General features: G+C 46.8%; 1 protein-coding gene across 4 annotated transcripts in view; it reads right to left on the reverse strand.

Annotated features, from left to right (window-relative positions):
• MEGF6 (multiple EGF like domains 6) overlaps positions 1 to 23833 on the reverse strand; it is a 495432-nt gene that overhangs the window by 23255 nt on the left and 448344 nt on the right. For all 4 annotated transcript variants that reach the window (XM_068238861.1, XM_068238860.1, XM_068238862.1 and 1 more), the window contains 8 exons: positions 19616 to 19741; positions 17978 to 18109; positions 15255 to 15383; positions 14106 to 14237; positions 11900 to 12028; positions 8891 to 9019; positions 8639 to 8767; positions 7452 to 7580 (listed from right to left, as the gene is read on the reverse strand). In XM_068238861.1, the coding sequence (XP_068094962.1) occupies positions 7452 to 7580; positions 8639 to 8767; positions 8891 to 9019; positions 11900 to 12028; positions 14106 to 14237; positions 15255 to 15383; positions 17978 to 18109; positions 19616 to 19741 (1035 nt within the window). The remainder of the gene's footprint in view (positions 1 to 7451; positions 7581 to 8638; positions 8768 to 8890; positions 9020 to 11899; positions 12029 to 14105; positions 14238 to 15254; positions 15384 to 17977; positions 18110 to 19615; positions 19742 to 23833) is intronic.

Below are 23833 nucleotides of genomic sequence, written 5' to 3' on the forward strand. Positions count from 1 at the left end.
CATAGCAGATCTATTGGAAATGTATGCCCTCCACGCACCCTCCGCTCTGCCAACAAGATGAAGCTGGTTATTCCAAGGATACACCTAACATTTGGTGCTCGGGCCTTTTCCTATGCAGCCCCTACTCTATGGAACTCACTTCCTATGCAGGCCCGACTCTATGGAACTCACTTCCTATGCAGCCCCTACTCTATGGAACTCACTTCCTATGCAGCCCCTACTCTATGGAACTCACTTCCTATGCAGCCCCTACTCTATGGAACTCACTTCCTATGCAGCCCCTACTCTATGGAACTCACTTCCTATGCAGCCCCTACTCTATGGAACTCACTTCCTATGCAGGCCCGACTCTATGGAACTCACTTCCTATGCAGCCCCTACTCTATGGAACTCACTTCCTATGCAGCCCCTACTCTATGGAACACCCTACTCTATGGAACTCGCTTCCTATGCAGCCCCTACTCTATGGAACTCACTTCCTATGCAGCCCTTATTCTATGGAACTCACTTCCTATGCAGCTCCTACTCTATGGAACACCCTACTCTATGGAACTCGCTTCCTATGCAGCCCCTACTCTATGGAACTCACTTCCTATGCAGCCCCTACTCTATGGAACTCACTTCCAATGCTGTCCCTACTCTATGGAACTCACTTCCTATGCAGCCCCTACTCTATGGAACTCACTTCCTATGCAGCCCCTACTCTATGGAACTCACTTCCTATGCAGCCCCTACTCTATGGAACTCACTTCCTATGCAGCCTCTACTCTATGGAACTCACTTCCTATGCAGCCCCTACTCTATGGAACTCACTTCCTATGCAGCCCCTACTCTATGGAACTCACTTCCTATGCAGCCTCTACTCTATGGAACTCACTTTCTATGTAGCCTCTACTCTATGGAACTCACTTCCTATGCAGCCCCTACTCTATGGAACTCACTTCCTATGCAGCCCCTACTCTATGGAACTCACTTCCTATGCTGCCCCTACTCTATGGAACTCACTTCCTATGCTGCCCCTACTCTATGGAACTCACTTCCTATGCAGCCCCTACTCTATGGAACTCACTTCCTATGCAGCCCCTACTCTATGGAACTCACTTCCTATGCAGCCCCTACTCTATGGAACTCACTTCCTATGCAGCCCCTACTCTATGGAACTCACTTCCAATGCTGTCCCTACTCTATGGAACTCACTTCCTATGCAGCCCCTACTCTATGGAACTCACTTCCTATGCAGCCCCTACTCTATGGAACTCACTTCCTATGCAGCCCATACTCTATACCTGGCACTCACTTCCTATGCAGCCCCTACTCTATGGAACTCACTTTCTATGCAGCCCCTACTCTATGGAACTCACTTTCTATGCAGACCCTACTCTATCGAACTCACGTCCTATGCAGCCCCTACTCTATGGAACTCACTTCCTATGCAGCCCCTACTCTATGGAACTCACTTCCTATGCTGCCCCTACTCTATGGAACTCACTTCCTATGCAGCCCCTACTCTATGGAACTCACTTCCTATGCAGCCCCTACTCTATGGAACTCACTTCCTATGCAGCCCCTACTCTATGGAACTCACTTCCTATGCAGCCCCTACTCTATGGAACTCACTTCCTATGCAGCCTCTACTCTATGGAACTCACTTCCTATGCAGCCCCTACTCTATGGAACTCACTTCCTATGCAGCCTCTACTCTATGGAACTCACTTCCTATGCTGCCCCTTCTCTATGGAACTCACTTCCTATGCAGCCCCTACTCTATGGAACACCCTACTCTATGGAACTCGCTTCCTATGCAGCCCCTACTCTATGGAACTCACTTCCTATGCAGCCCCTACTCTATGGAACTCACTTCCTATGCAGCCCCTACTCTATGGAACTCACTTCCTATGCAGCCCCTACTCTATGGAACTCACTTCCTATGCAGCCTCTACTCTATGGAACTTACGTCCTATGTAGCCCCTACTCTATGGAACTCACTTCCTATGCAGCCTCTACTCTATGGAACTCACTTCCTATGCAGCCCCTACTCTATGGAACTCACTTCCTATGCAGCCCCTACTCTATGGAACTCACTTCCTATGCAGCCTCTACTCTATGGAACTCACTTCCTATGCAGCCCATACTCTATACCTGGCACTCACTTCCTATGCTGCCCCTACTCTATGGAACTCACTTCCTATGCAGCCCCTACTCTGTGGAACTCACTTCCTATGCAGCCCCTACTCTATGGAACTCACTTCCTATGCAGCCCCTACTCTATGGAACTCACTTCCTATGCAGCCCCTACTCTATGGAACTCACTTCCTATGCAGCCCCTACTCTATGGAACTCACTTCCTATGCAACCCCTACTCTATGGAACTCACTTCCTATGCAACCCCTACTCTATGGAACTCACTTCCTATGCAGCCCCTACTCTATGGAACTCACTTCCTATGCAACCCCTACTCTATGGAACTCACTTCCTATGCAGCCCCTACTCTATGGAACTCACTTCCTATGCAGCCCCTACTCTATGGAACTCACTTCCTATGCAACCCCTACTCTATGGAACTCACTTCCTATGCAACCCCTACTCTATGGAACTCACTTCCTATGCAGCCCCTACTCTATGGAACTCACTTCCTATGCAACCCCTACTCTATGGAACTCACTTCCTATGCAGCCCCTACTCTATGGAACTCACTTCCTATGCAGCCCCTACTCTATGGAACTCACTTCATATGCAGCCCCTACTCTATGGAACTCACTTCCTATGCAGCCCCTACTCTATGGAACTCACTTCCTATGCAGCCCCTACTCTATGGAACACCCTACTCTATGGAACTCGCTTCCTATGCAGCCCCTACTCTATGGAACTCACTTCCTATGCAGCCCCTACTCTATGGAACTCACTTCCTATGCAGCCCCTACTCTATGGAACTCACTTCCTATGCAGCCCCTACTCTATGGAACTCACTTCCTATGCAGCCTCTACTCTATGGAACTCACTTCCTATGCAGCCCCTACTCTATGGAACTCACTGCCTATGCAGCCCCTACTCTATGGAACTCACTTCCTATGCAGCCCCTACTCTATGGAACACCCTACTCTATGGAACTCGCTTCCTATGCAGCCCCTACTCTATGGAACTCACTTCCTATGCAGCCTCTACTCTATGGAACTCACTTCCTATGCAGCCCCTACTCTATGGAACTCACTGCCTATGCAGCCCCTACTCTATGGAACTCACTTCCTATGCAGCCCCTACTCTATGGAACTCACTTCCTATGCAGCCCCTACTCTATGGAATTCACTTCCTATGCAGCCCCTACTCTATGGAACTCACTTCCTATGCAGCCTCTACTCTATGGAACTCACTTCCTATGCAGCCCATACTCTATACCTGGCACTCACTTCCTATGCTGCCCCTACTCTATGGAACTCACTTCCTATGCAGCCCCTACTCTATGGAACTCACTTCCTATGCAGCCCCTACTCTATGGAACACCCTACTCTATGGAACTCGCTTCCTATGCAGCCCCCACTCTATGGAACTCACTTCCTATGCAGCCCCTACTCTATGGAACTCACTTCCTATGCAGCCTCTACTCTATGGAACTCACTTCCTATGCAGCCCATACTCTATGGAACTCACTTCCTATGCAGCCCCTACTCTATGGAACTCACTTCCTATGCAGCCTCTACTCTATGGAACTCACTTCCTATGCAGCCCCTACTCTATGGAACTCACTGCCTATGCAGCCCCTACTCTATGGAACTCACTTCCTATGCAGCCCCTACTCTATGGAACTCACTTCCTATGCAGCCTCTACTCTATGGAACTCACTTCCTATGCAGCCCCTACTCTATGGAACTCACTGCCTATGCAGCCCCTACTCTATGGAACTCACTTCCTATGCAGCCCCTACTCTATGGAACTCACTTCCTATGCAGCCCCTACTCTATGGAACTCACTTCCTATGCAGCCCCTACTCTATGGAACTCACTTCCTATGCAGCCCATACTGTATACCTGGCACTCACTTCCTATGCTGCCCCTACTCTATGGAACTCACTTCCTATGCAGCCCCTACTCTATGGAACTCACTTCCTATGCAGCCCCTACTCTATGGAACACCCTACTCTATGGAACTCGCTTCCTATGCAGCCCCTACTCTATGGAACTCACTTCCTATGCAGCCCCTACTCTATGGAACTCACTTCCTATGCAGCCCCTACTCTATGGAACTCACTTCCTATGCAGCCCCTACTCTATGGAACTCACTTCTTATGCAGCCTCTACTCTATGGAACTCACTTCCTATGCAGCCTCTACTCTATGGAACTCACTTCCTATGCAGCCCATACTCTATACCTGGCACTCACTTCCTATGCTGCCCCTACTCTATGGAACTCACTTCCTATGCAGCCCCTACTCTATGGAACTCACTTCCTACGCAGCCCCTACTCTATGGAACACCCTACTCTATGGAACTCGCTTCCTATGCAGCCCCTACTCTATGGAACTCACTTCCTATGCAGCCCCTACTCTATGGAACTCACTTCCTATGCAGCCTCTACTCTATGGAACTCACTTCCTATGCAGCCCATACTCTATACCTGGCACTCACTTCCTATGCTGCCCCTACTCTATGGAACTCACTTCCTATGCAGCCCCTACTCTATGGAACTCACTTCCTATGCACGCAGCCCCTACTCTATGGAACTCACTTCCTATGCAGCCCCTACTCTATGGAACTCACTTCCCATGCAGCCCCTACTCTATGGAACTCACTTCCTATGCAGCCCCTACTCTATGGAACTCACTTCCTATTCAGCCTCTACTCTATGGAACTCACTTCCTATGCAGCCCCTACTCTATGGAACTCACTTCCTATGCAGCCCCTACTCTATGGAACTCACTTCCTATGCAGCCCCTACTCTATGGAACTCACTTCCTTTGCACCCCCTACTCTATGGAACTCACTTCCTATGCAGCCCCTACTCTATGGAACTCACTTCCTATGCAGCCCCTACTCTATGGAACTCACTTCCTATGCAGCCCCTACTCTATGGAACGCACTTCCTATGCAGCCCCTACTCTATGGAACTCACTTCCTATGCAGCCCCTACTCTATGGAACACCCTACTCTATGGAACTCGCTTCCTATGCAGCCCCTACTCTATGGAACTCACTTCCTATGCAGCCCCTACTCTATGGAACTCACTTCCTATGCAGCCTCTACTCTATGGAACTCACTTCCTATGCAGCCCATACTCTATGGAACTCACTTCCTATGCAGCCCCTACTCTATGGAACTCACTTCCTATGCAGCCCCTACTCTATGGAACTCACTTCCTATGCAGCCCCTACTCTATGGAACTCACTTCCTATGCAGCCCCTACTCTATGGAACTCACTTCCTATTCAGCCTCTACTCTATGGAACTCACTTCCTATGCAGCCCCTACTCTATGGAACTCACTTCCTATGCAGCCCCTACTCTATGGAACTCACTTCCTTTGCACCCCCTACTCTATGGAACTCACTTCCTATGCAGCCCCTACTCTATGGAACTCACTTCCTATGCAGCCCCTACTCTATGGAACTCACTTCCTATGCAGCCCCTACTCTATGGAACTCACTTCCTATGCAGCCCCTACTCTATGGAACTCACTTCCTATGCAACCCCTACTCTATGGAACTCACTTTCAATGCAGCCCCTACTCGGAACTCACTTCCTATGCAGTCCCTACTCTATGGCAGCGTTTTTCAACCGGTGTGCCGCGGGATGTTGCCTGGTGTGCCGTACAGGTCTGGCCTCTCGCCAGACCTGTACCTACTGTAGGGCGCAGGAGGGGGGAAGCAGCGCTAGAAGGAGGGGCAGTGGAGGCAGCGGTGGGGAGGGGGGAAATATCCCCCCCTCCCTCACCTGGGACCCCTCCTGCTGCCTCTCTCCCCCTCCATTTAGCGGTGGCAAGTGCGGCTCGGCGGCGGGGAGGCATGCGGAGAATTACTCACCACTTCCGCGTTCCAAGCGCCGGCAGCGTCATGTCGTCAGATCTCCGCCTTCAATGCCGCCCACTGTGCTTCCTGATTAGCGGAAGCACAGTGGGCGGCATTGAAGGCAGAGATGTGTGATGACATGACGTTGCCGGGCGCTTGAAACGTGGCGTGGTGAGTAATTCTGCGCATGTCTCCTCGCCGCCGAGCCCGCACTTGCCACCGCTAAATGGAGGGGGAGAGAGGCAGAAGGAGGGGTCCCAGGTGAGGGAGGGGGGGATATTTCCTCACTCCCCACCGCTGCCTCCACTGCCCCTCCTTCTAGCGCTGCTTCCCCCCTCCTGGGCATCTATACTGGGGGGAACTGTACTAACTATACTGGGGGCAATTAAACTAGCTATACTGGGGGCAACTAAACTAGCTATACTGGAGGCAACTAAACTACCTACACTGGGGGCAACTAAACTAGCTATACTGGGGGCAACTAAACTAGCTATACTGGGGGCAACGAAACTACCTACACTGGGGGCAACTAAACTAACTATACTGGGGGCAACTATACTAGCTATACTGGGCACTATACTGGGGCACTACCTACCTATACTGGGCACTACCTACCTATACTGGGCACTATGCTAGCTATACTGGGCACTATGCTAGCTATACTGGGCACCATGCTAGCTATACTGGGCACTATCCTAGCTATCTGGGCACTATACTAGCTATACTGGGCACTATAATGGGGTAACTATACTAACCATACTGGGGCAACTAAACTCCCTTTACTGGGGCAACTATGCTAGCTATGCAGCCGCACCCCAGCCCCCCCCCCCCCCCCCCCCCGCCTCCAATAGCACGGCACAGTCCACTAGGTCGCGCAAACTTGTCAGATCTGACAATAATGTCAGAAACCCCTGATCTACTGCACGCTTGTTCAGGGGCTATGGCTAAATGTATTAGAGGCAGAGGATCAGCAGGCTAGCCAGGCAACTGGTATTGCTTAAAAGGATATAAATATGACAGCCTCCATATCCCTCTTGCTTTAGTTTTCCTTTAAATTCTGGAACACACTTTCAATTAGGATTGGCCAATCTCTGACCAATCTTACCACCTCCATGTAGTATCAGGCTTGCCTACACAGTCTGCTCATAGAATTCAGTATCTGTTGACCCTCATAGTACATGGAGGTGGTAAAATTGGTCAGCGATTGTCCAATCCTAATTGAAGGGGTGTACCAGGCTATAGACTTGTGTCAGCAATACAGAAGATCCACGAGATGTGAATACTTCCAGCTTGAATGCAAATTGTATGCAGCCTGGAGCCGAGCCAATCAAATGCACTTCCTGTTAAATTTGGGCCGGCCCTACGTGAATCTGCATACAACTTGCATTAAGCTTCTATTGCAGCATCTCATTGAGTGTGGATCATGCAAGCTGATATACGTCACAGTAATCGTCCTGCCTTGTTCACAGGCCGGTCCAGTCCAGCCCTTCGGGCACGAGCACAGTCCTGAGAAGCGGTCACACGTCCCCCCGTTCCTGCAGGCACACGCATGGAGGCAATTCTCCCCGTAGAGACCCTCCGGACAAGCTGGAAAATGACAAACGGAACAAAGGAAGTCACTAAAACTAGTGCTGTTCAAATAGTGGAAAATGTGTCCTGCTCTGTTCCCAAGACACACCAAAGTGAATGCCAATGCCTGAGGAGAAAAGATGCATGGACTGGAGCCCAAAGCAGGTCTCAGCCATGAATTCAGCCGGGTGTGGTTCCTTAAAACAGGGTGAAGTCAGAGTTCCCCCAATATTTGTATTGATGCTCATGTCACTTTAACTACTTAATGTAAGCTGGATGCATTAAAAGGTCCTGTTTGACCCTCGTTGTAATGTGTTGCTCACTGCTGTCGCAGTACACACGCTCTCCAGCCACTCGCACCCACCAAGACTGACACATCTGTGGTGTGGTGAATGGGAGCATGTGTTCCCCGAGCCAATCAAAGTGCCTGTAAGGGCAGGATCATGGTTTCAACAAGAAGCCAATGATGTGTGGGTGTGTGTGTGTGTGGGGGGGGGGGGGGGATCGGGCATCTACAAGTAAAAAAAATATACATTAAAGGACAACTGAAATGATAGGTATTTGGATGTTGCCATATTTATTTCCTTTCAAACAACATCAGTTGCCTGGCTATCCTGCTGATCTATTTGGCTGCAGTAACGTTTGAAAACCACCAGAAACTAGCATGCAGCTAATCATGTGACAATAATGTCAGAAACACCTGATCTGCTGCATGCTTGTTCAGGGGCTATGGCTAAAAGTATGAGAGGCAGAAAATCAGCAGGACTGCCAGGCAACTGGTATTGTTTAAAAGGAAATAAATATGGCAGCCTCCATATTCCTCTTGTTACAATTGTCCTTTAAAATACACATTATGTTAAGGTTAAAGTGTTGCTCAGAATTTTTACCTTCACGCCCCTTGTGCATGACTAGCAGGCATTTTTTGTTTTTTTACGCAAAAGAAAAAAAGTTTGTATTTGTAACTTTCTGAAACGATGCGTCAGTAATCTGTGAATTCTGACTTTCAGTTAGAAGTTGCGAGATTCTCATGCCAGGTTCGCGATCCCGGGCAATCTGTGCGCTCACCCTCTACCTACCTTGCTGGCAGCGTTCTCCGGTCCAGCCTGCGGCGCAGACGCACTCCCCGCTGGCGTGGTCGCAGTGGGCACCATTCACACACCGACACTCCTCCTGGCATCCTCTTCCGTAGCTGCCCCCCGGACACTCTATTGTGTAAAGACGAAAGACTTGTTACGGGAAACCCGCAAGGTGAGGAAACCCCAGCCGAACAATTCCCTCGCCAGTCAGACACGCCCAAACCACGGATCAGGAGGCGGGAGAGGACTCACTCTGGCTGCAGGTACTGCCGATCCAGCCGTCCAGGCAAGAGCAGGTCCCGGTCACATGGTCACAGCTGGCACCGTTGGCACACCGGCAGCTATTGGTACAGTCCGTGCCGTAGAATCCATCCGGACACGCTGGGGAAATGGGGCAACAGCAGAATGGGGATTATTCTCCTGTTTATATCTTTCCGGATGGCCCCGTTCTATTTTCGCAAACACAGGTCCACTTTCAAGAGTACAATGAAAATTCCGACATTCCACTCATCTGATTATAATTGATACAACAACAACAAAGAGCAAAGAAAACAAGAAAACAAAAAACCTCTTTAATAAACTTTTTTTTTGTCAAAAAAAAAGAAAATGCTCAGAATGAGCACTTTTTAATATCTGAAGGATCGCCAATCTTCAATTTATTTTTCACCTGGCAAGACTTCCAACTGGCAGTGCTTCTCTGCACACAGTTGCTGATTACAGATGGTTAGTTAAAGGGGCACTATGGCAAAAATTTGTAAAATTTAAAATATGGACAAATATAGTAAGAGGTACTTTTTTCCAGAATGAAATGAGCCATAAATTACTTTTCTCTATGTTGCTGTCACTTACAGTAGGTAGTAGAAATCTGACAGAAGCAGTTTTGGACTAGTCCATCTCTTCATAGGGGATTCTCAGCAAGGCTTTTATTCTTTATACAGATATTCCCCCAAAAAGATTTAAACAATGATGCTGGCCAGCTTACCTGCTCGCTACACAGTTTTTTTGGCAGTTGGACAGAGCAACTGCAATTCACTAAGTGCTTTTGAAAATAATTAAATCCCAGAGAATCCCCCCATGAAGAGATAAACTAGTCCAAAACCTGTCGCTTCTGTCAGATTTCTACTACCTACTATAAGTGACAGCAACATAGGAGAAAAGTAATTTATGGCTCATTTTACTCTGGAAAAAACATCCTTCTTATTTGTTTATGTTTGCACATATGTAACATTTTACAATTTTTCACCATAATGCCCCTTTAAGCCTGGCACACACTTTCAACTAATTGGCCAATCACTGACCAATGTATCCCTCTTTATCTAGTATAAACTACACAGTGTTCATAGTATTCAAAATCTGTTGGCCCTCCAACTGCATGGAGGTGGTAAAATTGGTCAGTGATTGGCCATTCAAAATCGGATGTGTGTACCAGGCCACTGGGTGCATATACACATCCAATTTTGATTGGCCAATCACTGACCAATTTTACCTCTTCCATATAATAGGAGAGTCAACAGATTTTGAATGCTATGAACAGATTGAACAGCGCTGCGTAATATGTTGGCACTTTATAAATACAATAAATAAAATAAATAAATATGTAAATCCTCATATTATACGGAGGTGGCAAAATTGGTCAGTGATTGTCCAATCATAACTGTAAGTGTGTACCAGGCCTAAGACAAGCTCGTCCGCTCTCTGCTGCACCGGACTATTAAAGTGTACAGCCATGGTTTGTTTTGAGGGTGGAGGATTTTATTTACACATCCTCCAGAAGCGATGTCGTGCTGTACAGGCGATAGTGACTTCATGCCTCTCTGCACTTTGTTGTGTTTATTTTCTGTGCAGAGAAGCGCCGCCGCCGTACTTCACTGTGAGTGAGAGGAGATTAGCATGGTCATCGGCAACGTGGAGCAATGCCAAAGATCTGTCGTGTCTCTCAATGGCGGCTTCCTGTGTGTGACTAATGGTCTGCTTATCTGTCTGCAGCTGTCATTCCGCCCCCAGCAATCGATGCCAGACACGGGAATACCTGCAAACATCTCGCTCCAACATGTAGCTACGGGCGCTGCCTCCCCATCCCCACCTGAAGGCGAGTATGTGGCAATCATGTCACTCACATTACTTCTACAAACTTCCTAATGACCCGCGCTGCCCCCCCCCCCCCCCCCTGAAGGCGAGCGCGACGCACACATGTCAGTCACAGAGTTACTGCTGCAAACTTCCTGACGGCCCGCGCTGATTTCTATAAGAAATCGAGTGGTAAAACGATTGAAAGTAATATCTGACATGACAGAAATTATCTATCGAAAGCATCTATCGACCTGCAAAAACACAGCGTGTGTACCTAGCATTACACACTTTAAAACAAAGTGTTCAGATATGTGAAGAATCATTTGCCTTGATACAGCTTATCCACTGATCTACAGTCATGTGACAATGCTGTCTGTTTGTTAACTGGGAAATGTTAAATAAAGTTTACTCAGAGAGCAGAGAAAAGCGAAAAAGAAATAAGAGCAGTGTGTGTTCCTGAGAGAACGAAGAGCATGGAGTCTGTGTGCAGTTTATCCTCTGTCAGAGATCAGCTGTAACTTAAGATAATGCTAGGTACACACGATGCGTTTTTTTGGTCGATTTTCCAGCAGATTCTCCACTTGATTTTCCGCTCAATCGATTTTCTTATCTTTGCTTATCAATTTCCATTCACTTCTATGAGAAATCGACCAGAAAAACGATCGGAAATAATGTCAGACATGACAGAATTTATCTATCGAAAAAGTAGCACGGTGAAGTAGTGATTAGCGCTCTTGCCTTGCAGCGCTGGGTCCCCGGTTCGAATCCCAGATCAACATCTGCAAGGAGTTTGTATGTTCTCCCCATGTCTGCGTGGGTTTCCTCCAGGCAATCCGGTTTCCTCCCACGTCCCAAAACCATAAAGATAGGTTAAAGACTACAATATATACACTACACAATATAGACATATGCCTATGGGAGGGACTAAATTGTGAGCTCCTCTGAGGACAGTCAGTGACAAGGCTATATATACTCTGTACAGTGCTGCGGAAGATGTCGGCGCTATATAAATACTAAATAATAATAATCGAACCATCTATCTCCCGACAAAACGTATGGTGTGTACCTAGCAGGAGATTAGAAAGCAGCATCAGGCAGGTTATCCCATCCCAAAATGGCAACACACAAGGCCGGTAATTATCGCATCCCATGCATTGGATACACAGGTAAGATGTAATATAATAAATGTACCCAGCTCGCAGTAGGCCCCCCTCCAGCCTGGCGCGCAGGTACAGGTACCACTGATGTGATCGCATTCTGCCTCGTTGTCGCACTGGCACTGGTGGCGGCAGTCTGATCCGTACCAGCCGGCCGGGCACTCTGTATGAGGAAGAGGAAGGAGGCACGTCAATCACACATCTCTGCCTTATCATTTCACATACGCTGTACTTGTATATAGGGATGTAAATCATTGTGAGTTGGTGCAGATTTTATGTTAATTTTATGCAACTTTACGCATCCTGGAAATAGAACGAACAAGTGCAGAAGTTGGTGCTACGTCAGCCTGATCCTCTGGCTACAATACTTTCTAAAACAGGGGTCCCCAAACATTTTGGGTCGAGGGCCGGGTCAACATATGTCAGACTGCTGGGGGGCCGCAACATACATAAAATGATGAAGTCTTGGCGGGCCAGACAATGAAGCATACCCAGGTGACAACCTGCAGTCCAATTGGATAACAGTGTCACCTGATGTGGAATTTGATTGGAAAGCAGCAAATTACTGCTTTCTGGCTTCATTCTATATGTGGACCACCAATATTTAAAGATGTAGCTGACTGCATCTATAATTCCTTTTTTTGTGTGGTGGGCCGGTAAAAAAGCCTTAGGGGGCCACATTCGGCCCGCGGGCCTTAGTTTGAGGACCACTGTTCTAAAACATTAACGTGGCCACACAGCATACAAGTTTTTAAATTTCTTTTCACTGTAACTGACTGTAACATTTAAAAAATCTGACGAATGTACCATACACGTATGTTTAATTTTTCCCCAAATTATAAAGTAAAAGATTTACGATCTACCCTACATCAATCAAATTTCATAAAAATTGATCAGAAAAATCCACCGTTCCCGATTTAAAAGAAGAAAAAAAAGGGAAATCTGTATTTCTGGCCTGAATAAAAAAAAAAAAAAGCTGATGATTTTTCGGGACAACCGATCGGTTTTATCGAATTGCTGTAAAATCAGATCATTTTATTATGTGTGGCCACCTTTAGGCACTGAGATTTCACCATGAAATCTATTGGAAATGATCCTGCTGCCGCCCCCACGTGTGCAGTGATGCAGGCTCATCTGTCACACGCCGGTGCAAATCCCGCCCTCCTCCAGTGTCCGGCATCACCACCAGTGCCTGTACCACACTGCACCGGCTCATATAGTGGAATCAGTACATGCACTGGTGTCACATGATACAGGCACTCTTGGTAATGCCGGACACCGGACAGGGCTCACACTGGTGCGCAATGACAGATGAGCCTGCAGCACTGCACAGGGGCGGGACACACACCTATACACTTGGGAGACACAGGCTGGGGGTCCATTAGGCGTCACGATTTCAAACGCTGTTACCACCGTGCACCCGATCAAGCCCCTGCAACCGAGATCTTCTGATCAGGGCCGTAACTAGGGGAAGCAGCTGCTGCAACTGCAGGGGGGCACAGAGGTAGGTGTGTGTGTGGGTGGGGGGGGCAACCTACTACTACTAGACGCAATGAAGAGCTCTAATGAACGTTGGGCTTGGTTTGATAGTGAGATTTGGGGTGACATCAGGCGGTGCCCTTACTCTGATCGCAGTGTCTCCCAGTGTAGCCGGACACGCAGACTTACTCTGATCGCAGTATCTCTCGGTGTAGCCGGACGCCCAGACTTACTCTGATCGCATTGTCTCCCGGTGTAGCCGGACACACAGACTTACTCTGATCGCAGTGTCTCCCAGTGTAGCCGGATGTGCAGACTTACTGTGATCGCATTGTCTCCCGGTGTAGCCGGATGTGCAGACTTACTGTGATCGCATTGTCTCCCGGTGTAGCCGGACACGCAGACTTACTCTGATCGCAGTATCTCTCGGTGTAGCCGGACGCCCAGACTTACTCTGATCGCATTGTCTCCCGGTGTAGCCGGACACGCAGACTTACTCTGATCGCAGTATCTCTCGGTGTAGCCGGACGCCCAGACTTACTCTGATCGCATTGTCTCCCGGTGTAGCCGAACACACAGACTTACTCTGATTGCAGTGTCTCCCGGTGTAGCCGGACACACAGACTTACTGTGATCGCAGTGTCTCCCGGTGTAGCCTGATGTGCAGACTTACTCTGATCACAGTGTCTCCCGGTGTAGCCGGACGCGCAGACTTACTCTGATCGCAGTGTCTCCCGATGTAGCCGGACGCGCAGACTTACTCTGATCGCAGTGTCTCCCGGTGTAGCCGGACGCACAGACACACTCCCCCGTCACCGGATTGCAGCCCCAGTCACTGTTACTGCAGTTACAGCTGTGTGCACAGTCTGCCCCCCACTGGCCAATGTCGCAGGCTGCAAGAGAAAGAAAACACACAACATCTGAACAAATACAAGAAACTGTCTGCATGGTTTACACTACAAGTACTTTTATGGGGGTCTTTATGGGGGTCCCGGGAACAGTAGCAGAATGAAAGGCTAGCTGGACCAACCTCAGAGCCACACTTCCTGGGAAGATATAAAACACTTGTGGTGTCTTCTAGTATCCTATGTGTACAGCAATGTTCAGCTTAGATCAGTTTAAAGGTGTCCACTAACGATACAGTTTTCAGCAAAAATTCGCCCGAGCGATCAGATAAGTGTGATCAAATTGGCAGAAAATAAACCTCAGTAAGGGCGTGTTCACTCTAGGGGCGTTTTTGCACTTTTTCAAGCGCAGGCAATTTTCAAAATTGCCCACAATTGCTTGTGGAATGATTCCCTATGAGAGAGCTCAAATCTGAGCGGTTCTTTTGCGATCCGCTCAGCAAAGCGCTGCCTGTACCATTTTTGAGGCGTTTTTGCTATAAATGGAAGGTATAGGAAAAATGCAAAACGCTCACAAAATTGCTCGGTGCAGTGATTGCGTGAGCGTTTTTAAGAATAAATACATTGTATTGATTATTTTCCAGGTCAAAGAGTGAATTGCGTCAGGGAGTGAATTACAAAAAGGCTTAGAAAAGCACTTTTTATAAAAACGGCGCGCAGTGGTGCCCCAGGAAGCGCTAGAAAAACAGCGCACAAAAATGCAAAACGCTTGCATTTGCGTTATTAGATGTGAAGGAGGCCTGAATGTTAGGTGAATAAAGGTGATTGTTCAATAACAATTGAGTCAATCGGAAAAACGTTTTTTTTTTTTTTTTTATAATCAGATGTGATGCATAGAAAGTTGGTTTGGTTTCTTGATAATGAAATAATCAATGCATTATAACATTTCATTTCTGACCACATTTATTTGATTGCTTGAGCGATTCTTCGCTGAAACTTGTACAGTTAGTGGGCTCCTTATAATAAAACGTTATCTCGATGTTCTGGCTGGTGGAATCTGCTTACCCTTCCTGCAGTTGTGTCCCGTCCATCCAGGGGGACACGAGCACCTCCCGGTCACCGGGTCACACTGCCCGTCATCCTGGCAGGAACATCTGGACTGGCACCCCTGGCCAAACCAACCGGAGGGGCATCCTGTCATCAGAAGAGGAAGATTAGACATCTGACAACACTCCTAACAAGTCCAGCCACATATATCGGCCTCAGCTGGGAAAGATTACCCATTCTAGATGCTCCAAAGGACTAAGTGATTTATAAAGATGTCAGTTATAATTGTTACCCTTCTCCAATGCTCAGCCTATTGAAACTTTATAGAATTCTCCTGTGAAGTCCAGGTTTGGCCATCGTTTTTTATATGCATTTATTGTAAACTAGCTGATGACCCGGTTTTGCCCGATTATGTATTCGGCTGGTGTTAGCTCCGCTCACTTTTTCTAACCCTAACACACAAACACTCAATGACCAAGTTTGTGAGCTTTGCGGTCATTGGGATCAATAATTTGCATTGAAATGAAACAAATCTGATTGGCTGTTTGTGGCTCCACCCCCTTTTCTGAATTTGAACCCCAGTCACCCAATGACCAACTGTGCCAGGTTTGAGGCTTGTGCCATTAACAGTGCAAGAATGGCAGTAATTGAACGCATTTTGATTGGATTTTGCAGGCTCCACCCACTTTCCTGAATATTATTCCCAGTCATCCAGCGACCAACTGTGCAAAGTTTGAGAACCCTGCCATTAACAGTGTAAGAATGGCTGCAGTTGTCATTTTCCCAGTGAAATTAGTATTTGTCTCCGCCCACTTTTTAGTTATGGGGATAACAAGAATCCAGTATGTTATTCCAGGTAATGTACTATGTGTGTGCCACATTTCATTCAAATTCGTTCAGCCATTGTTGCGTGATTGAGTAACAAACACCCAAACTTTCGCATTTATAGTATTAGTGAGATGAATTATGCACAAACAAGTTTTATAAAAGCCAGGTGCATGCTTACTCCCCTTATGGATGAGCTGCATTGCAATAGAAGGGCAGCGAACATGGGTATGCTAAAAGGTTATATAAATGTACAGTTGTTTATTGTTAAGGATTGGTACTGGCATTCTTTTCTGTATTTCAGATGCTGTGAAATAAATCACCTCAGAAGATGCTGTTGTTAAGCAAAGTTGAGCTGTATGCTATTCAGGTACAGCTGGAAGCGGATTGGTTGGAGCTTCGTTCCCTCCAAAGCCTTTAGCCAATCAGGAGGTTGGCTGAGGTGAAACAAAACCAGCCCTGTCAGAGCAGTCAGTGTCACTTGAGAACTTTTAGACAGACATGAGCTGCTGCCCACCCACCCGTCCTTAAATTAATTTTTGTCGCGGGATTTTCTTATTGAGGGGGTATGGTGAAAGTAAAGAACTGGTGGTTGGCGATCGTGTCGGGTCCACAGACCATCGATCGCGGTTGTTGTGTCGGTCAGTTTATGTTGTGTTCATGTGTAAATAAAGTTAAATGGTTACGGAGTTTACAATAAAGTTGGTTGTTTGTTATACCCTCTTTTTTACCCCCCATAAACAATGGCCGCGGCCTGTTAAACGCCAAGGCGGTGTGTGTCTCATTTATTTAATAAGTGGTAAATGTTTAATGTCTGAAGTTTAATAATGTTGAATGCATTCCCATGGAAGTTAGTCAGTCTGAAGCCATGCTTTGTCATAGGCTAAGAATCAGTAAGGTGGCATGACTTCCTGTGATAAAGTGACCTCTCCTCCCTCTGCATGCCCATGTGACTAAACTGGGCGTGGCTCAGACTCACTGACTGTGAGCAAGGTGGCTGTAGGTCTCTGAGGGCTCTTTCACACTAGAGGCTGCGGTAGAAAAGGCTGAAAGTCAGCCTTTTGCTTAACGCCAATACATAGCGTTTTGAAAGCGCTTTGAAAGCGTTTTACAGCTCATATGAAAACGTCCTTTTTTTTTTCTTCTATAAAAATAAGTGAACAAGTCAGCTGTAAAACGCTTTGAAAACGCTTTGAAAACGCTGAAGTTGGCGGTTTCCATTGACTATCATTGAAACGCCAACAGCCAACTTCGGCTGTAAACCGCCCTGAAAAAGCTCCTGGAAGCGTTGAAACGCAACGCTCCAAAACGCCGAGTTAGATGTGAAAGGTAAAATGAAAGTCTATGGACTTTCTTTTACCTAGCAAAACGCCAACTTCGGCCGTGGCGTTAAAACGCCGAAAAATCCCTCTGGTGTGAAAGGGCCCTAAGAAGATGAATGAAGGCAGCAGCTAAATTCCGATTCTTGAAAAGGACAAACGTTTGCATGCGAAATTGATATAAGATAAACTTCTTTTAAGTGCCTCAAAAAAACTGCTGGATCTGGGATTTTCAAACACGTGTTTAACCACAATTGTGGAGTTCAACAGAACATGGGGCTACTATATAAATGAATAATAATAATAATAGTAGACTGTAGCCCATGTTAATCAGAATCGAAAAATAATAATAAATCAGTATAACATTTCTGACATTGCAGGGCTGTTGCATTTTCTGTTGCACACGAAGCAACCACCAATAGATAAGGCCAGTGATTTTCTATAAATTCTGGCTTGCATGCAAATTTCGCTTGAAAATGAGCCAATCCTTTTCACTTCCTGTTCATTCTGATTGGCCTATTTCCAAGCTGCCTATAATGTGCATGCAAGCTTTAATAATTAGCCTCTCATTGGGCCAGCGGTCACCATGACACTTACTTTCAGCACATCGGGTGCCGGTGTAGCCGGGGGCACACACACACTGTCCTGTGGTTGGGCCACATCTGCCGGCATTGTCGCATATGGGGCAGATCTCCTGGCATCTCTCTCCCCAGAGCCCTGTGGGGCAATCTGAAACAGACACACAAGAATGACAGCTATTTACAGCTCAAACCACAAGTCCGCCTGTTAATTCCTTTCAGGATGCAGGCGGCTTGAGAACGCAGCTCATAAATCCTCCGCACTACTGCAGTCGTCTGAGCAGGTCACATGACACCAGTTATTACTGGGTGCAGGTCACAAAGGGAAAACACTATATAACACTATGCTCAGCTGTTTCCATGCATAGCTATAACCCCCTCCCCCCGCATTATTTATAACCCAGTAACAGCTTTCGGAGAGGCTGATAATATGCAAATGAGATAATATCCCAAAACACAATTCGGAGTAACTCATGTGATAAACTCTAGTGTCTACAATGTGTGGAAAACTTGCTGACTGCTCTATCTTTGAGGAGAGTCACATGATCAGCTGCACAGCTGTGGTAAAACAGAGAGAGGAGGCAGGGGGCAAGGCTTCTGCCCCAGAAAGCAGGAGCTGATTGGTTAGTCGTTTTCGGATTGACATTATCGATGTTCTCCGCAGTCACTCTCAACAGTCGCTGGATCGGTGAGGGTTTGCAGCAGTAGAGAGACACTGAGGGTGGTACTACCAGGTCCCGCCAAGGAGAGAGCAGCTGTTTCCTGTAGCCATAAAGGACTGCAGGGGGAGGAGCCAACTGAATAAAGCGGAAGTCAAAATAAACTGAGGGTGGCACTTGAAGGTCCTGCAAGGGGAGGGCAGCTGTTTCTTGCAGCCATAAAGGACAGCATGGAGAGGAGCCAGCTGCATAATGCAGCAGTAGGGAGACACTGAGGGTGTTACTACCAGGTCCCGCCAAGGGAAGGGCAGCTGTTTCTATCAGCCATAAAGGACAGCAGGGGGAGGAGCCAGATGCATAATGCAGCAGTAGGGAGACACTGAGGTTGGTACTGCCAGGTTCCATTATGGGGAGGTCAGCTGTTTCTTGCAGCCAGTGTGGAGAGTACCAGCTGCATAATCCCGCCCACGGTAACCAATATCAGGAGGGAGATACTGGATGAAATCCGGTCGGAAGCGGCACAAACCCATCAGGGGCCCATCGGCTGGGCCTGTTTTTGGATCATGGGTGAAACAAGTAGTTGCCAGTTAGTTGGGGGGACCAGAAGGAAGCTGAGATCCTTGTTGGTTGCTGACACTGGCAGGCTCTAACTTACTTTTTCAGAAGACGCTAAGATACCCCCTGCCCACAAACTGTCATAACCCCTCCCCCCTATCCCTAACCAGGAAAGGGGGGGGGGGGGTTAGTAATGACTATTCAACCACGCCCACTGTGCCCACTCTGATTGGCTGAGGCGGAGCGGCCATATACTGATTCCATGTATATAGGTCAGAAGAACACAGAGGTCTTGTAATCAAAGCTCCCCTAACCCACAGAAATAATATTTTCATAAGCCAAACTATCTGTGCATTCCCATACACTAAATATGTCTGGCCTCCAGTCCTGTTATAATATCCTCCGAGAGGAGGCATTCAGTATATTCCTCCATTTCTACCCACCTTCCGAACAATCGGAGCCAGTTTTGCCTGCTGGACAATTGCATGTTCCGTCCGTAGGGCTGCAGGGGGCGCCACCACACGAGCATCTCTCCAGACAATTCACCCCAAATGTTCCCACCGGGCAACCTGTACACAAGAACAAAATAAGGCTCCATAGTAAACTGAAGGACAATAGTATTATCCCAAATAGACGTTCATAACTAGATCTGTCAGATTTTTACTGCCTAATGTAAGCAACAAAAACTTAGGAGAAAAGTTATTTACAGTTCATTTTATTCTGGGAGAAACGTATTTACAGTATTTTAAGCATTTGTATACACATTTTATAATTTTTCGAGATGTGGTCCTTTAAGAGGTAATACATCCCGCTAGATGAGGGGTGTCAAACTCAAATACAAAGTGGGCCGAAATTATACACTGAGACCTTGTGGTGGACCAACCTCAATATCTACTGGCCACCTTCCTCCCTTATAAAGTTCCCAGGTGTCTAATGGCCCCCCTCCAACCCCTATACAGTTCCCAGGTGTCTAATGGCCCCCCTCCAACCCCTATACAGTTCCCTGGTGTCTAGTTGTCCTCACCCTCCCCTATACAGTTCCCTGGTGTTTAGTGGTTTCCCTCTACCTCCTCCATATGGCTTCCCTGGTGATCTAGGGCCTCACCTCCAATATAGCTTCCCTGGTGGTCTAGAGAGGGCCAAACATAATGCATAGTGGGGAAACCACTTGGGGGCCAAAGTTAATGGCTCTGAGGGCCAGATTTGGCCCGCGGGCCGGTGTTTGACATGTATGCACTAGATGGTCACAATAAATTCCCACTTTTGTGCTACAGACAGATAGATTTTCTCTGTTGCTGTATAATTAAGCTGGAGTACCAAACGCTATTCTTCTACATCCAATAATGAATCTGACTTTCTAGGGTTTTAGGTTTCCTTCACATTTCAAATTTCAACAAATCTTAAAATAAAATCGTGTTCACCTTGAATATGATTTAGCGAGTGTGCTGAAAGAGTTAAGCAGGTCAGAGGTTAGGTTTGAGCAAACACCGGACAGGGAACAATGTGTTAGAGATTTAAACAACAGAATTACCTTAAAGCGGAATATAACCCTGCATTTCAACTTTGCTCTAAAACATTATTTACAGTATATTATATGCAACCAGCATTTTTTTTTTTACTAGACCAGCATTGGAAGGGTTACACAGAGCTTTAAAGTTCCTTTAGATTTCTGCAGACGCATCCGAAGCTGAAAAGAGATACATTTTGTTTACAGAAATGTATCTAAGTGTTTAATGTGACTCATCTCTCTGAGAAGGAGCTTGGAGGACTGCCAAAGAGTGTGTAACTGTTTATCAATAGATACATAGAATGTAACAATCTGAACTTCTGCATATCTCTCCACGGAACTTGAAACGTCTGTGTTTAACCCTTCCAATGCTGGTCTAGTAAAAAAAATATGCTTTTTGCATATAATATGCTGTAAATAATATTTTAGAGCAAAGTTGAAATGCAGGGTTATATTCCGCTTTAAACTGCAGCATAGTAAAACAACCACAAGATGTAATTGCGCGTAAATTGTGATGATATTTATGGAATTGTTGTTTCCTGTATTCTCTGTGTTTCTTTCTGTTCTGAATAAGCTGCATTTCCTGATGGTGGTGTAAAATATATCTCTGCATGTTTTTCTTCAGTAAAGTGTTCTAACTTGCAGGGCCAGACCGAGGCAGAGGCGATAAGAGGCTCCAGCCTTGGGGCACAGTGGGGGAAGGGGCACACAGCTCACTCAGCTATAATTCCCCTATTGCAAGCCAGATAACTAGAGATTAAGATGGGGGGGGGGGGCCTGGCTCAGGCACCTCTTAGCCTAATAGCAATCACTGGGGTGGGAGGGATGGAGGGGCAAACTTTGGTGTCTCAGCCTTGGGTGCTGAAGGACCTTGTCCCGCCTCTGCTCTCTTGTTATACTGTTATACTGGGTGCCTGTCTGCATCTACAGAATACTCTGCTCCATCTCAATGTAAGGTTGGTTTGGTTAAATGCCCCAAGAAAACCTGATCTTATTGCTCAAGATTGATGGATAACTATGGATGGTCTCCTACAAATAACATTGATGATGACTCAGTTGGGGATCCTTGCTTTTGCTCTATTGCTTGCCGACTGGAAAGGATGAAGCCAGGCCCGGATTTACATCACAGGAGCCTATAGGCAGAGATGTCCTGACACCTTAGACTCCTCCCTCTATGAACCTACAAACCCCTCCATTGCAAGTGTGCTGGCTGTCCCAGCTGTCACTTCTCCCTTACTTCCCTTGCCTGTCATAGCTACAGGTGTCCCTTTGACATAGGTAGCCAGATGTACCCTCAATATTAAGTAGCTCGCAGGTAGCAAGAGGTGCCCCCGACTAAAGGCAGATCTCATCAGTGGAAAGCTGAGACCTGGTTGAGTAACCCAGCATGGATACAGAGGCGCCAGAAGGATAAAGAGATTTAAAAGTTTAAAAGTGAGGAAGTAGTGGTGGACTTACCTCCTCCGGGCAGACAAAAGAAAATGTTGATCAATTTTCAGCAAAACTATTTATTTACATACTCCAGTAAAATACAACGTGTTTCGTGGGAGTGACCCGCTTCCTCAGGCAATAAGATGGAGCATACACAAAAACAGGTCTGGTACTATGCCATGCCCGGTGGAGGTAAGTCCTACACTACCTCCTCACTTTTTAGATCTTTTTATCCTTCTGGGGCCTCTGTATCCTTACTACGTCATACATATCCACACTGGGTGGAGGGGTGTCATCCCCTTTTTTCCCTGATCTACAGAGAGCGGACTTCTTAATCCTGAGTGGGGACAGGTCTAATCTCCCCACCTGCCTTTACAGTGGCTGCCTATGCGGTAACCCTGACTAGTGAGTATATTGCACATACACACCTTCATTTACCAGTGTATACTACACTATATTGAGCTCTCGGTGTCCCTCTTTTTGTTTGGTTGAGTAGCCTGTCATTTACACTCTGCTCAGGACTCTTTATAGGGAAGAAGGGGGAGGCACTCGGGAAGGGGAGTGAGCTGCCATTCTATCATCAGACGCCTGTAGGCACAAGCCTATGGTGCCTTATGGTAAATCCGGCCCTGGATGAAGCTCACCTCGATGTAGACTCCTGTGGATGAGTATCCTAGCCTGAGGCTCTTCCCCCAGACCACATGGCTTAATATCTGGAAAGTGAATCGTGTCTGATAAGCTTCCTCTAGCTTGGTGATTATACGTTCCTATAATTGAGATTCTGCTCATTTCATGCTGCATTTGTTTCTACACGTTCTTGCGTGATGTGGGGAGCAGCATCTTGTAATACACATATTTATAAGCTCGTGATTTCCTTCGGTTCTTTGCTTTGAATGTAACATTTCTAGACATCTGGCTGGCTGATCTACGCAATTCTTCCTCTGGTAGCAATACAATGTGGTAACTGTACAATTCCCAAGTGTCTCTATTCCTTCCCTGGGGGCGTGGCTTGGGATGGGGGTGGTGGAGGGGGCAATGAAGACCCTACCAAGGGAGACAGGGGATGGGGGGGGGGGGGGGGCTGGAGCATCTCTTCCCTTATAATTAAAGTGGTCTGAAACTCCGACATAACAGTCAATAAAAATGTGTTTCCCTACTTTTTATTACTCATACAGTTATCATATTTGCTTTTGTGCATAAGTAATATTGTCTGTTTACAAATTACAAGTTTTCAAAGTGTAGTTTATCATACCCTGAAAGCTGCCATTGCATTTTATTAAAACTGCTTTTTATTATATATTCTAATGAGCTTTTCTGAACTGTGTGTGTGTCTGAAGCACAGAGAGTTCCTTTTCACTTGACTGTGTTTACACACAATGGGCTCGATTCACAAAGCGGTGCTAACCCAGTTAGAGACTTTAGGCATGATAACCATTGCACCACGCTGGTGAAAAGCCAGTTTAGGCGTGATAAGTTTAGGTGTGATAAGTTTAGGCATGATAAGTTTAGATAAGTGTAGATCGCGCACAAAGTCCTGCAAGCAAAGCAGCGCCATTAAACTCTATGCGAAGTGCACCAGACTTTGCTAGCGCAAAACATTTGATCAGCTGTGCACTGCGGTGCTAACCCAGTTGGTGCTTAAACTTAACACGCCTAAACTTATCACACCTAAACTTATCATGCCTAAACTTATCACACCTAAACTTATCATGCCTATACTTAT

The sequence above is a fragment of the Hyperolius riggenbachi genome, chromosome 6, assembly GCF_040937935.1.
Source record: "Hyperolius riggenbachi isolate aHypRig1 chromosome 6, aHypRig1.pri, whole genome shotgun sequence".
Taxonomy (NCBI): Eukaryota; Metazoa; Chordata; class Amphibia; order Anura; family Hyperoliidae; genus Hyperolius; species Hyperolius riggenbachi.